The 13,955-nt window shown below is 48.3% G+C and overlaps 1 protein-coding gene across 1 annotated transcript in view; it reads left to right on the top strand.

The window, feature by feature from the left end:
* LOC126522379 (uncharacterized) overlaps window positions 1-13,282 on the top strand; it is a 91,371-nt gene extending 78,089 nt beyond the window's left edge. The window contains exons 13-14 of the mRNA XM_050171116.3: window positions 6,892-6,951; window positions 13,142-13,282. Of these exons, the coding sequence (XP_050027073.2) occupies window positions 6,892-6,951; window positions 13,142-13,192 (111 nt within the window). The 3' untranslated portion in view covers window positions 13,193-13,282. The remainder of the gene's footprint in view (window positions 1-6,891; window positions 6,952-13,141) is intronic.
* The last annotated feature ends 673 nt before the right edge of the window (window positions 13,283-13,955 follow it).

The following is a 13,955-nucleotide window of genomic DNA, read 5'->3' on the forward strand; positions in this document are numbered from 1 at the left end:
TGTTGTTTTCTGTGTACATTTTGTTTATGTAAAATTTTTATACCCTCTGCCTTCCTTTTAAAGAAATGAGAGAGATACAAGCATGTGGTACCAATTTTTCGTGTTGGCGGTATTGTAATAATCGATTCGGACTTTTTAACTTAATCTTCATTATATTATACTCACCAAATTCTGCTTATGTTGTATTTTCATTGCGAGAGCAATTATATGGACACTCCAGGTGCATTTCCGCCGCCATCGCCGTCATCATAATGTTCCGTATAAAGTCCTCGTGCGATAACATCGCGGCCGGACGCCGTCTACTGTGGATGCGAGTGAATGCGTGCAGAGCCGAGAAGAATGGAAGCGGGAAGAAAGCGCACCGTCTTCCATCGCGCGCGAGGTAACATGGTAGAAGGGGGAGGGGGAATGTGGCAAGGATGATGATGATGAAGCAACATTTACTGGGCCCGAAATAAATCGGTGGTGCACGCAGCCACCAGAAGGGGTGGTTCCCTAGTTACGGGACCCATATGTTCCCCAGTAGCAGCTCCTGGTCCCTGTCCGTCAGTGTTAGCTGAATCGGTAGGGCGGGGCTGGATAACAAGGTGGGGGGTCTTGAGTTCTGTGCACTCTGTCAATGTGTGCGGCAGGGTGCCCTTTTCTCTTCTGCAAAAAGGACAGAGCATATCGTATTCCGCAGGGTACACGCGGTTCATGAGTACGAGATGCGCAAGTGATCCCGCCTGCGCTAGACGCAGGATCGTCTGTTGTTGCCTGGTGAGTTTGGGGGACGGTTCTGGCAGTCTGCACCTTTCCTCTCGGAACATCCGGGTAATGTCCCCAAAGCTGGTTACAGGGTGCGGTAGCTCTTCCGGCTCGTGCTCGGCCCGGATTCACATTTCTCGGGCATGGTAGTCGGCGATGGTGTTGCCTGCTACCTGCGAGTGAGCCGGGACCCACACGAGCTCTATGGCTCTTTGCGGAGGCTTGTGCTTGGCTAGAATAGCTCGGGCCGCGGAGGAGATTACCCCCCTGCGGAAGCTTCTGTAGGCTGTCTTTGAGTCGGTGACTACGGTGTCCACGCTCGGCTGTGCGAGTGCAAGGGCCACGGCCGCTTCTTCGGAAACTGCGAGGTCTGTTGTCTTCAGGGACGCGCTGACGATCAGCCTGTCTTTTGATGTAGCCACCACCGCTGCACGGTCACTGTGTTTTTGGGGGCGAGGCGTCCGCGTAGAGGACCCTGGGGATCTCTTCCAGCTTCCGGGCTTGGGCTCTGGCTTGCGCGGTGCGCCTCTCGTCGTCCTTGCCCGGCGTCATGTTCCGGGGAAGGGGTTTAGTCTAAATGATCGTTTTCCAGTCTTCCGGAAGGGCCGTCGTGATGGGTACTGGCTCGATCTGCCATCCTATCTTGCGTAGGACGGCTCGTCCGTGTTCCGTGTGACCGAGCCGGATTCTCTGATTAGAGAGGTGGGCTTTGATGAGCTCCTCCACCGTATTGTGGGCGCCCATCTCTAACAGTTTTTGCGTGGTCTAGTATATGGGCATGCCCAGCGCTTGTTTCGTTGCCTTACGAAGCATCGTGTTTAGGGCGCCCCTATTCGCCTTCGTCAGCTGGAGATATGGGGCGGAGTAGGTAACCCGCGACACGACGAACGCGCGTACCAGGCGCATGGCATCGTTCTCTTTAAGGCCTCGGTTTCTGTTGGATACCCTCCGAATCATACCAAGTATCTGTTCGCTTGTAGTCTTGACCTTTGTCATGGCGGCCTGCGCCTTCCCGTCGCTCTGAAGTAGTAAGCCGAGAATCCTAATCTGCTGTGTTGGCTTGATGGTCGTTCCGGCGATGGTGATAATCACGTTCGGCGGCAGCTCCTTCTTGGATTTTCCCGGTTGCATCATTAGCAGCTCTGATTTCTGCGGAGCGCAGCTCAGTCCGCACGACTTTGCGTACTCGTGCACGGTCGTTGCCGCCCGCTGCAAGACTTCCTCCATCCAGGCATCGGATCCGGCTCGGGCCGTCCACACCGTAATATCGTCGGCGTAGAACGCGTGGTCCACGCCTTCGATTTGCTTGAGTAGATCGGGCAAAGGCAACAGGGCCAGATTGAAGAGCAGGGGCGGCAAGACCGATCCCTGAGGGGTGCCCCTATCGCCGAGCTCGGCAGGGTCCGACGTCTCTTCCCCTATCCTGATGGTCGCCGTTCGGTTTGGCAGAAAATCTTTTATGTAGCCGAATGCCTTTCGGCCACACCGGGTTTTGTTTAGATTCTGCAACATGCTTGCGTGGGACACATTGTCAAACGCTCCCTTCAGGTCGAGGGCGAATATCCCGCGCGGCGCGTGCCTCGTTGCCGGCTTGACGACCAGTTCGTGGAGTTGGCAAGGAGGCTTTCTACTCCGGCGGCCGCTATATCGAAATCGATCTGCGGGTAAAGAGTCTAGCTGCGCGAAGGGCTTATGGCTTCGCGTTCGCTTTGTTCTCGCTGCTTAGTTCACGTCGAAGCGAGAGGCAGCACGAAGGGCAATTTGTTTGCTGCTGCTGCCGCTCTGCGTCACGCCAGCGTTTCGACAGCGAGTGTTTGTGCTGATCGAGTGAGATCTCTTCATTTTTGCCTGTGCGCGCGTGACACCATGCTTGTTGATTTAGTTAGTAGGCCAATGTTTACAACTTTATATGACCAATAAAACTACTGAGCTTATTTGGAATAGCTGTCTCATAATTTGCTATCGCAATTGATGCTTCGTCTTTCGGGTGAAACTTCCTTTTTTTTTCTAGGCTATGCCTATTCCTAACTAGTAAACTTATTTTGCTTTTTATGTAGTACTACCTTCTGTTATTCTGGCACCCCCGATTCTTGGCTAATTCCCCACAGTTGGTCTGTGCCATTGATACACAAGGCTGTAGGCATGTCCAAATATATTTATTCTAACGTCTGAAACGCCTGTTCGAACAACTTTGCAGTGGTATCACCGGCGCAAACAGCGGTCTCATTCCCCCATCGTTGCGGGGAGGAATCGAGCCACCAGTGTCAGAGGCGACAAAACCCAAGGGAGTGTCGCATCGAGCCTTACTCGTAGCCGCACGCCATCGCCGCTCGCAGGAACAACGATACCTGTCACACACGCTGGTACCGTGGAATGACCTCAGCAAATGACGCCACGCGGGAGCGTAGCCCTGCCCACCTCATGCCACCCGGGCCCCTCCTAGGAAGCGCAGATAAGATCGGCCACAAGGCTGCGGATGCCTTCGCCACCGGCAACTCCACACGTGCTCAGGCTCTTTCCCCTCCGCTCCTCCTCCACCATCCTCCTCGCGCGCTCTGCTTTCATCTGCCGCTGCGCTCTGCGTTCCCTTTCATCTTTCGCTGTGCTCGTTCGCTCGGTTACGTCGACGAACGACGCCGACGCTCAGTGCAGGAACAGGCGCCTAAGAGCTGCGCTCTAAAAGGCAGGGAATTTAGGGCAGGAATTTAGAGTTATCATAAGTCAGAGAGGATCGTAAAGACGCAGTCAGGTTAATGTTATAGCTCGCTCGTTAGACTACAAAGGCACTAGCTGCTCTTTGAAAGTGAACGCGAAGGAGGAGTTACGCCGTTACGAGTTCAGTGTTTATTAACAACCTGTGTGCTTCTAAGCAATGGTACAGAGCACGGGCAAAATAAAAAACAGTGACTACAGTATAACTTCATTTCGTTATCGCTGTTTGCCGCTTTGAGAAAGATTCACTGTGAATTCACCTTTGGAGATTTGGCCACTTCCCTTCATCTCGCTTTCCAACTGAGATAGTTTGAGCCATACAGTTTCTCCATCTTTCCTTTATTGACCTACTCAGAGTGACGTCCCGATGAGCAGGCTGTCCATCGATAGGATGCTTGACAGGTGGCTGGTCTTTTCATTCCTTCTATCGAAACCTGTCATTACCTGTCAAAGTGGCTGCGTATCTCCCCAAAGGCGAGACCACTCTTTAACACTTCGGGTACTTCGTCTTCGCCTTTTCGGTAGCATAAGAGTTCCATCAGCCAGCCAGGAACAATACTCTGTTGTATGCTTAATTCTAATCGTGTTCCAGAAAGAGCGAAGCCGCGTGCGCTCGATATCAGAAGGTGGCCTACTGGTTTCCCGCTTCGAAATGCTGCGAAGGAACGTGTAGCTACTGCTGCCGTTACAGGGAGTGCTGCGGCTACTCAGGGAACCGGCTTCTAAACATTTCATGGGCAGTTTTCTTTTTTCTTTTAGAAAAAAATTCAGTTCTTTAGCGATAACTTATGCGAAAACATTCAACAGAAGGACCAGCGGTGCTCCGCAAATTGAGCCGCGTTTACATGAATGCGACAGTGTCGCATCGCATTTCTAGCACATCACATTCATGTAAACAGCAGTAATGCGCTAGGAAGGTGCATCGCATTAATGCGCCAGGCGAGGGTAGATTTACGGGCGCGAGTCGACTCTCGCGGAGCATGTAAACGCAGGATCGTCGCATTAGGAATTATGGGAAGGAATAAGCCAGCAACATGGCGGCGGTCCCGGCTGCCATAGAGTATCTCTATCCCAGCTGCTCACTTTGAATTGAATTTGGCGTTGCTTTTGTAAACTGCACTTCGCTCGCAGCAAATGATTGTGTAAACGGCTTTCGCTTAGTCTCAGGCCGCTTCGATGACAGAGCATTATGAGTAAAGGCCGCGTGACCGCGCGCCACACGCAGTTCCTCCCGAAGTACAGTGCCGCGCTCCTACCTCCCCTTCCGTCGGTTCATTGCGCGCGACGGAATACGGCCCTCTTCGTCCCCGCTTTCCTCCCTTGTGCACCCGAGATTGAGCCGCCATCGTCGGCTCACCCTAACACGCTGTCACTCACACATGCAGCATACGGAGCGCGGTGACGACGTTATTGCCCTTAGACTTTATACATAACATCACGGTGACGGCGATGGCGAAGGAGTGTGCATATAACTCCTATCGCAATAAAAAAAACGAACAGCCCGAGCATGGATGGGAAGCCTCGACAGAATGAAGGTCTCGACAGATGGCAGCCTCGACAGATGGCAGATGACAGATGGCAGCAGCCTCGACAAATGGCGGTCGAGGGCTCTTGTCGCTTCGCGACAAGAAAATGGCGAAGAAACGCCTTTCAAGAGATGAACCAGTTCGCAGTTTTGTTTCATTATTGAAAAAAAAACATTCCTGCTTTCATTCATATATAGCAGCAGGAACCAAGAAAAGCCAGTGGCTGGACGCCAATCGCACTTTCTATTTAGAGTAACGTGCAAACATTCTCTCTTTGGAAGCTAGGCTCGTGCGTGGTGACTGGGTAACAAATATCGGCCGCTGCTTATCCCAACAGTCGACGGGAATTTTTTTCAGCCGCCCTGTATAAAGACCGAGTGCACTTCCCGACCCCCAGCAGTCGGCGATATGGCACCAGTGCCGTTTTCCCATTTTTATTAGTTTCTTTCTCATTTCGTTCATGAACACTATGGCAGTGCCATACATACGCGTAATACTGTACGCCCTAGTTCATTTTTCTATGCCTGCTTCAGGTAGTGCCAAAAAGATATTCGCGCCTCTGAAGACTCTATTCCGGAATGCTAGATGAAGTGTTACACGTGCACAACCGCTTGCCTACAGATGAAAGAGGGCTGCAGGGCGTTGCGAACGCGCATCTCCTAGACGATATGATTTCTCCGCTCGCTCAGTTAAATGACAGGGCACTGCTGTCAGTAGAGACAGCTTGAGCTCCCAGTAGCTATAGCATTAAGTCAACAAACCCCTGGACTATGCCCAAGCAACACAAAACCACCACCATGCTGGAATATCCTAGCAACGTTTTGTAGGCTCAGAAGCGCTGAAAGTGACGGATCGTACGCACGCGAAAATACGAGACGGCGAGGAACACGCGCCGAGTATCTGTACAGCACAGGAAATGAAACTTGCGCATACTTCTCAAGATGTCTCTGTTTGTACCGGGCGCAATTCAAGGGGACAGTTGATGGACTGACAAGCGCTATAATTCGTGGTCGCTCAACATGACGCATCGGGATGAACCGCAGTTATTAGACATAATACAGACAATGGCCACGAGAAAACAACAGAGTAGAATACAAACCAGTCACAAATTGGGGTATCAAGAGGCACACTGTTCAAGCTTTCCTATATTCTCGTAACTCTTGGCCTAGTGCTACATAAATAACCCCCCAATTCCTTGTTTTACCGTTTAATTGTCCGGATGTGGTTTCAGCAATGCTCAGTTAGAATAGCTTCTGGAGACGCTTTTTCATTGCAACAGACACAATTATTCTTGCAATGATGACGATTGCGACTATATAAAAGTAAATTTGCGATTTTAGTTAGAAGTTGCATGCCAGTTTTTTTTTTCTTTCTTTGTGGTGGTATATATATTCTCCGTCGCCAGGCATGCTATCAGGAAAATTCTGTTTGTGTTGTTTACAGCAGTTATCTGATGTGACACTCCTCCTGGTTGTAAATTGTGAATGCGAATAACATAGCGCGAAATAGATGCAACCGCATCTTAAAGGAAACCAGGTTACGCACTTCGACTGCAGATGCACTTGCGACACACGCGCTCACGCATGCTCATACAGGCACACAATAGAGAGCTTTAGTTTAGGGGACGCAAGCGGCTTGCGTACGCAAGAACTAGGGGCGACGGTACTGCGCATGCGCCGACTCCTACGTCAGCGTCTGCGCATGCGCCGTACCGTCACCCCTAGTTCTTGCGTACGCAAGCCGCTTGCGTCCCCTAAACTAAAACTCTCTAATAACGAGAAGGGGAACACACGCGCAAGCTTCCATCGTCAATTCCATGGTGCAGTAAGGGCGTTCGAAGCGCTCACGTTCCGCATAATCTAACGAATGCAGGAAAAGACTTATGTTCTTTTTTTTTCGCTTTCAGGTGACCCGTCGATACGAAGAACGACTGAGGACCGTGTACGCCCGCTCTAACAGCGCCGCCGTGAGTATACGTCTTCATAACCCTCGTGTGTCTTCTGATGCCTCCGGAATGCCTATGAGGTCCTTCACAAAGATTCATTGTAGACGTGGAGGATGTTTGGCAACTGCTGAAGGTGTACTATAAAAATATTTCCCGCTAAACGGGCTGGTTTGTCCCATGGCTTAAGGGTCAAGGTTAAGGAGTTTGTCCCTTAAGGGTCAAGATCGAATTCTTGATGGGGAAAACAAAGTTTTCTTTTTGGAGCGCAGCTCTTACGCACCCGTTCCTGTGGCGCGCGTCGGCGTAACCGTGCGAATGAGCACAGCGAAGGAAGAAAGAGTGAATGCAGAGCGCTGTGGGGGATGAAAGACGCGAGGACGAAAGTGGTGTAGGAGGGTGCAGCGGAACCCTGAGGCGGAAAGCACAGCAGGAGGGTAAGCATAGTGCCTCGTCGATGGCTACGAGATGGCGCCAGTGTAGCGCGTGTCGTCTGGCAGGTCTGTCTGCGGCGGCTGCTGTGAATCGCGCCCCACGCGTCACCCACGCGCTGCCTCTCGCGATCTCCAGATTAGCGAGGCAGTCGCGCCATACTTCGCTCCGTTTGCAACGTGTCGTGCAATAAAGGTTGTCCGCGCCAACCGATATATTGCGAAATGAACGCACGTTCAGAGCTGTGCTCGAATTTCGCATTAGGAAGAATCGCAATCATGAGTGCAATTTTTCGTTTAAGGCTTACTCTGATTCAGACTCACCAAAGTTTACTCAGCCAGCCTAACTCGGGCTCTGACTCACCGATATTCTACTCAGCCGGGCTTATTCCGACTCGGACTCACCGAGAACAGAATAGCCAACGGTAATCAAGGCTGAGGCAGGCCCACATAGAATCGCGCACTTAACAGGCTGGGGCTTTTTCAGATTAACGTTATTCATACTAACGGAATCATGGGATCAGCCTACATTAAATCTCATAGAATCGCATACTTACTTATGTGAATCGAACTCATTGGCCACTGTGAACCTCACTGACGTGGTCTACCAGTTCACTAATATGATCACCGATAGAGAGTAAGCAGTACTCACTTCATAGTCACTTTCACACTCCCATCTACAAACATTCACTGCAGCTCACTCACTTGTACACTCTTCTGCTCGCACTTAAACGCCCTCGTTCACGTTCATAATGAAGTGCGTTCACAGTCATCAGCGTTTACTGAGAATCAAACATGGGTGTCAAACCGAAACAAAAACATTGGTACGACTTCGGTGCAACGCACTCCGGTTTCTTTCTGATTCATTGCCGCTTCCTACAAATAAAAAAAAAAATACGCGTATACAACGATCTGCTAACCGGCCGGCCGTAGTCCACTTTATCTCGTTTCATGGCGACACTTCGCCCAGCGCTATCGACTTCCCCGCATGGCGCACGCGCAAGTTACGCCACAAGGAGCCAGAAGTTAATTGCATGGTACATGGGAGAAAGCAAGTGATGCTGTGGCATAAATGTCAAATAATGAAGTTTAATGTTGCAAAAAAAAATTAAATTATGGGGTTTTACGTGCCAAAACCACTTTCTGATTATGAGGCACGCCGTAGTGGGGGACTCCAGAAATGTTTACCACCTGGGGTTCTTTAACGAGCACCTAAATCTAAGTGTACGAGTGTTATCGCATTTCGCCCCCATCGAAATGCGGCCGCCTTGGATCGACCTCGTGCTCAGCAGCCTAACACCATAGCCACTGAGCAACCACGGCGGGTTATGTTGCACAGCAACCACCGGCTTACGCATAAAGGCATCCATTTTAGCAGGCAGTGGCGTCGCCATATGTACAGTGGGCGCCACGCGGGGCGGCACCTCGACACGTAAATCTCCACGCTCTCTCTTTCCCGTACTTACCGTACTCAGTACGTGGGAACCGTACAAAATAGCCTTCTGAGACGTATAAGCACGCCGATTTATGTATTTGTCAAAGGAAATCTCGATTGTCACAACTAAATTACACGGGTTTTCGTTTTTTTCTCTCATAAATAGCACACTGTAATATAGATGCACAATATTGTAAGCGTTTAAAGAATTTTGGAGGGCGCTTAAGCTTCGCCTTTAAGGGAAGCTTTAGCTCGGGCCCAAATCCGACACCGCCTATTCAAATACATATAAAACGCAAAACGTTTTTGTGAGATAGCCCTTGGACCAACTTTAATGAAATTTATTGCATTTGAGAGAGAAAGTTAAATTCTAGTGACTGTTGGAAGCGGAATTTCGATTTAGGTTCTGAATTTTGTTACATGAATTTTGAAAAATTTGAATGTTTGAAAAAAATAGAAGCAAGAAGTTTACAACTTTATAGCCCTGCATCAAGAACAGATATCGCGGTTATCTAAACGGCATCCATTATACCAGTGAAAGCGGACAAATTCGGTATGTCATTTTACATCTTACGTGAATTTGTTACGTCGCTTACAAGGGTTCCGCAAAAGCTGCATTTCCATATTACAAATTTTTTTTAGATTCATGTGTAACAGGTCAATTTTGTCCGCTTTAGATTTACTATTCGATGCATTATACAGAATTGTATTATCATTTTTCGTTGCTTACTTACAGAGCTGTAAACTTGATGGTGCCGTTTTATGCAAATATTTGTGACAATTTTTAATAAACGATTGAGGACTTAAATCAAAAATTCGAAACCAACATTCACTAGATTGCAAGTTTGTCTCTTAAATGCAACAAACCTCGTCAAATTCGGTGCGGTGGTTGCCGAGAAAAACGAATTCTCCCTTTACATGTATTTATATAGGAGCACCCGAGCTAAAGCTTCCTCTTGAATAGGTGCTTGTGTACTGCAGCCGATAACGCGGCGGGCACGAACTTCCCTGCTGCCTCTTTTAAAGGCGTAAGCATTGCTATGCCTACCCAACGAGGAAAAAATGTCCGTCCATCAGTCCGTCCGTCTCGTAATACGATCGCATTCGTGATAGGGCACGCAACAGTGAGTGAATTGACTTTCGTGCTGCCTCTAGCTTCATCGCGAACTAAGCGGCGACAACGGAGCGCACAGGGAGCTTGCAGCACTCACCACACTGTAATCCCATCGCAGGTCGTTTTCAAGATAGGGGCCTAGCTATGCGGCCGCATCATACGCAGCAGCCGCCGGTGGCCGGTTGGTCACGGTTGATAACGGTTCGACGCGTTAGAAACGGCGCTAAAGAGCGATAAGGGCTTATAATGATTGGACCGTGATCAGCGCATCTGTAGCCGCCACCTGCAGCAGTTTGCTTGCCTCGTCAATTCACCTTGCGCCACTGTCCGCAGCCATCGTGTCACCGCAGCGCCTGTCGTTTATACTGGTCTAATAAAGTTTCATAACATTGACAATGACACCGGGCTGCGTGAAGGTGAGCAAGTGACACATTGCTTACTCATGCTTAGACAACTCCCACATGACATTCTGCGTGATTTTTTTTTTTGTTCTCTTGATACAGATATTCGAATTTCGAAGTATGGTGCGCGCTGCTTGGATGAACGTTTTGCATTGCAGCCATTGCCACGATTTTAGCGATGGATTTTTTATCGAAATTGACCATAGGCCGACAAAATTACCAGAACTCGCTCAGACTCGCTCAGAAAATTTATTTTTCCTTAAGGCTAACTGGGAGATCAGACACACCAAAGTCCTGCTCAGCCGGGCTCACTCGAACTCAGACTCGTCAAATTTCTACCTAGCCGGACTCCGACTCCAACTCACCAGTAACATATTCAGCTGGGCTCACTTGGACTCGGACTTACCAAAATTCTACTCAACCGTACTCCCTCAGTCAGAGTAATGGGTCAGCCTGGTGTGAGCGAGTCGACTAACGAAGGGATTTGCCGACCTATGTTCAGAATGGCTGTTACATGTAAGTACATGGAAAGGCGACATGTAATCGCTCTGTAACCCGGTTCTGAGCATGGAGTAATACGAAGTGCACCTTTTAGAGCATGTTCCTAGGGGTGGGCAACGCAACTCGGACGAAAGACAACCCCTAGGAAAATGTTCAATCATGAACTCGCCTAGCTTGCCGTGTTAATTGACCTTTCAGAGGACAAATTAAAACACTATTACAAATCCAGGTGAACCTGGAAACGGCACAACGCATTGAAGTAGTTACGGATTTCATTGCGTTGTATTTATGCTGATATGACCATGGGAGTGGCCAACAAAAAACAAGTTTTGCTACTACTAACGTATCCTCTCTTCAAAAGTAATTGTTCGGTGCATACTTCCCCATGTGACAATTGTACGGTATTCATGATATCCAATGTCGGTGGCGAATATGCAACAAAATTTAACTTTTTCCTGCTCTAGTGCTCGTGTCCGTCGAAACATCTCCATTCACTGCAGCCAGCATGAAGGAATGCACCAAAAATATACCTCATCCCGATCCTCTAGACTAGTACGGTTTGATTGCAACTGTGTGAAAATGCGCACTAAATACAGAGGTTATATTCTCCCTACATTTGTCCACAAATCAAACGCGTGTCACTTTCTTGTACTATTGAAACTTTCAAGCATACTGAGATACATCCAGGATGTTAACAGTAATTAGTAATTAACAGCAGCACATATTCTGTGTACTGTATATTTCGGACTATAGTCCCCACCCAGTGTACAGTGCGCAGGGGTCATTTTCGATATAATATGAAACTTTTTTTTTTTGTAGTTCAAACTCATTGTATGTATAGTCCGCACGAACGAACCGCAATACAGTAGAGAAGCAAATATTTTATTGCCAACCAGTATACTGCACATAGGCCACACATAGTAGTCAATCCCCGACAACTCAAATTCTAAAATCACTCTCGTCAGGGCTGTCGGAACAAAAATTGCCGTGGTTGAACGTAGTTAAAGAAAGTTTGTCGAGCGATAGCGCGATTTTGCCTGCTTTGGGAAAGGACATTGACGCTGCTCGGCGCGGCAGCAGCAGCGAGCGAATTTACCTTCATGCTGCTATCGCTTCATCGCGAACCGCTCGTAGTGGCAGGCTAAATCCCAGTTTGGGCTTGGCTGACCAGCAAGGTCATATTTACGGAACCAGGCGTTTTCTGATTTTCTACCTGTAGCAGTAGAGCTATCGCTCTAAAAGAAATTAAGGTGGTAAGATTTGACGAATGCCTCGTCAATGTCTTGCGAATGTTCAAAATTGGAACTTTAGTTCTTGCGCATGGTCGACTACACAGAGCTTCAACGGCGCCGTGAAATATCTCCGTCTTCTCGGTGGCATCGCTTCTGTTTTTCTCTTTTGCGCACTTGTGAAGTTGTGTATAAATGCGTCCCACATGTTGAAACGAGGTTTCGCGCATGCGATCACAAGTTGAAGCCCTCAAAAGCAGCCTCTTTACATATCACGAGCAGCAATCGCTTGCGAATGACGAGCTGCTAATATGGGCTGGAAATATTGCTCGTTCGCAGTGGCGATCATTGCGCAGCTGATTTTGCGAGGTTCTAGCGCGGAGAGAGAGAGAGAGAGTGAGAGATAAAACTTTATTTGGTCCATTAAGGGTTTAGCGTTCGGTCTTCGTCTTCATCGCTGCAGACGCTTGACCTTCTTAGCAGGGTTGGGCCCCTAAGCGCGGAGAAAAATTTTCAGGCGCAGTGCGAACTTGTTTTCTTCAAGCGTGCGTCTTATCTTCAAAAATGTAATCATGCATAGTCCGTGCCCATATATATGGCTCGCATCCCGCCAGAGTATTCACGTACTACTTTTATACAAAGCCAGTGATTGTGCCATAACTGAAGAGCCTGAACATCATTCACATTTTAACATTTGGCAAGTTCTGGCCGCAGCTGTCGAAGTACATGCAGAATTACCTGTAGACCCTCGGAGTAGTGCACACAATGACCATTCATTCTGTCTTCTTTCTTTTCGTTCATTTATTGTCTTCACTTGGCAAGCCACCTCTGTAGAAATCTGAATTTCACTCATTCGCTTTGTGTGTGTTAGCAAACTTAACATGTGTTGCGTTTACCTCCGCCCACTTTCTTTCATTTTCATTCTGTCTCAATCCATCTTTGGACAGAGTATGTCATACAAAAATGAAGAGGGGCGTCTTTTGTGAGTGTCACATGCGTGAGCACCCGTGTGTGTGTATTTGTGTGCGTGTTTGTGTGTGCGCGTGCATGTGCATGTGCGTGTCTTACATGTGTATCTCCGGCTGTGTATTCTCATATTTCAGGAATGCGCCAGCAAGCTGTTCCGTCAGTCCGGCATCAAGAACACGCGTTAACATACTTCAAGGCTTTGGTGCGTGTAAAGAAAGCCATTGTGTTCAGTGAATCATAATTACTAATAAAAAAACATTTCACCTTTTTTCTGAGCCAATTCTTGTCGCATGAGCATTTCTCTACAAAAATGTTGGAATCGATGTTCTACGAAGCATATTGCTATTATCTAGTTATGCAGATTTGGCACGCGGCTGTCTAGCGTTCGGAAATCATCACTCGTGGGAAACTTGCTTTTGAATTGTTCAAACGGAGGCAATCGCCAGCAGACGCGCAGTTGCCTAGATGCCTGGATCTAATCACGCGAGCTACCCAGTTCGAGCAACGTAGCGCGCGAGAGTCAGATGAGTGATTACTATGACGAAGCTGGAATGAGAGTTATGCAACAACTATGGCATCACGAAGATGACCACATACCTAGTGGCCGAAGCTAGTAGACAACCTGGGTTAATGGATCAGCATAACATGATAAGAATGACATGCATAACGTGAAATTACTTCATGACATGAACGAGATGACTACATGACAAGCACATCATGCATGCCATTCATGTTAGGACATGTTACTCACCTCGTGACATGTCACGTACATCATGTCATGGTTTCATTGTGTTGTCATGCATGTCCTTTATGCTATTCATATCATGGCACACATTACACGTCATGAGTGCATGTCGAGTCATTTCTGTCATATATAGCATTCTTGTCATGACATGAACGTCATGTCATGAATGCATGTCATGACATCCGCACTATTCATGTCATGCC

This window comes from Dermacentor andersoni, chromosome 6, assembly GCF_023375885.2.
Source record: "Dermacentor andersoni chromosome 6, qqDerAnde1_hic_scaffold, whole genome shotgun sequence".
NCBI classification, from domain to species: Eukaryota; Metazoa; Arthropoda; class Arachnida; order Ixodida; family Ixodidae; genus Dermacentor; species Dermacentor andersoni.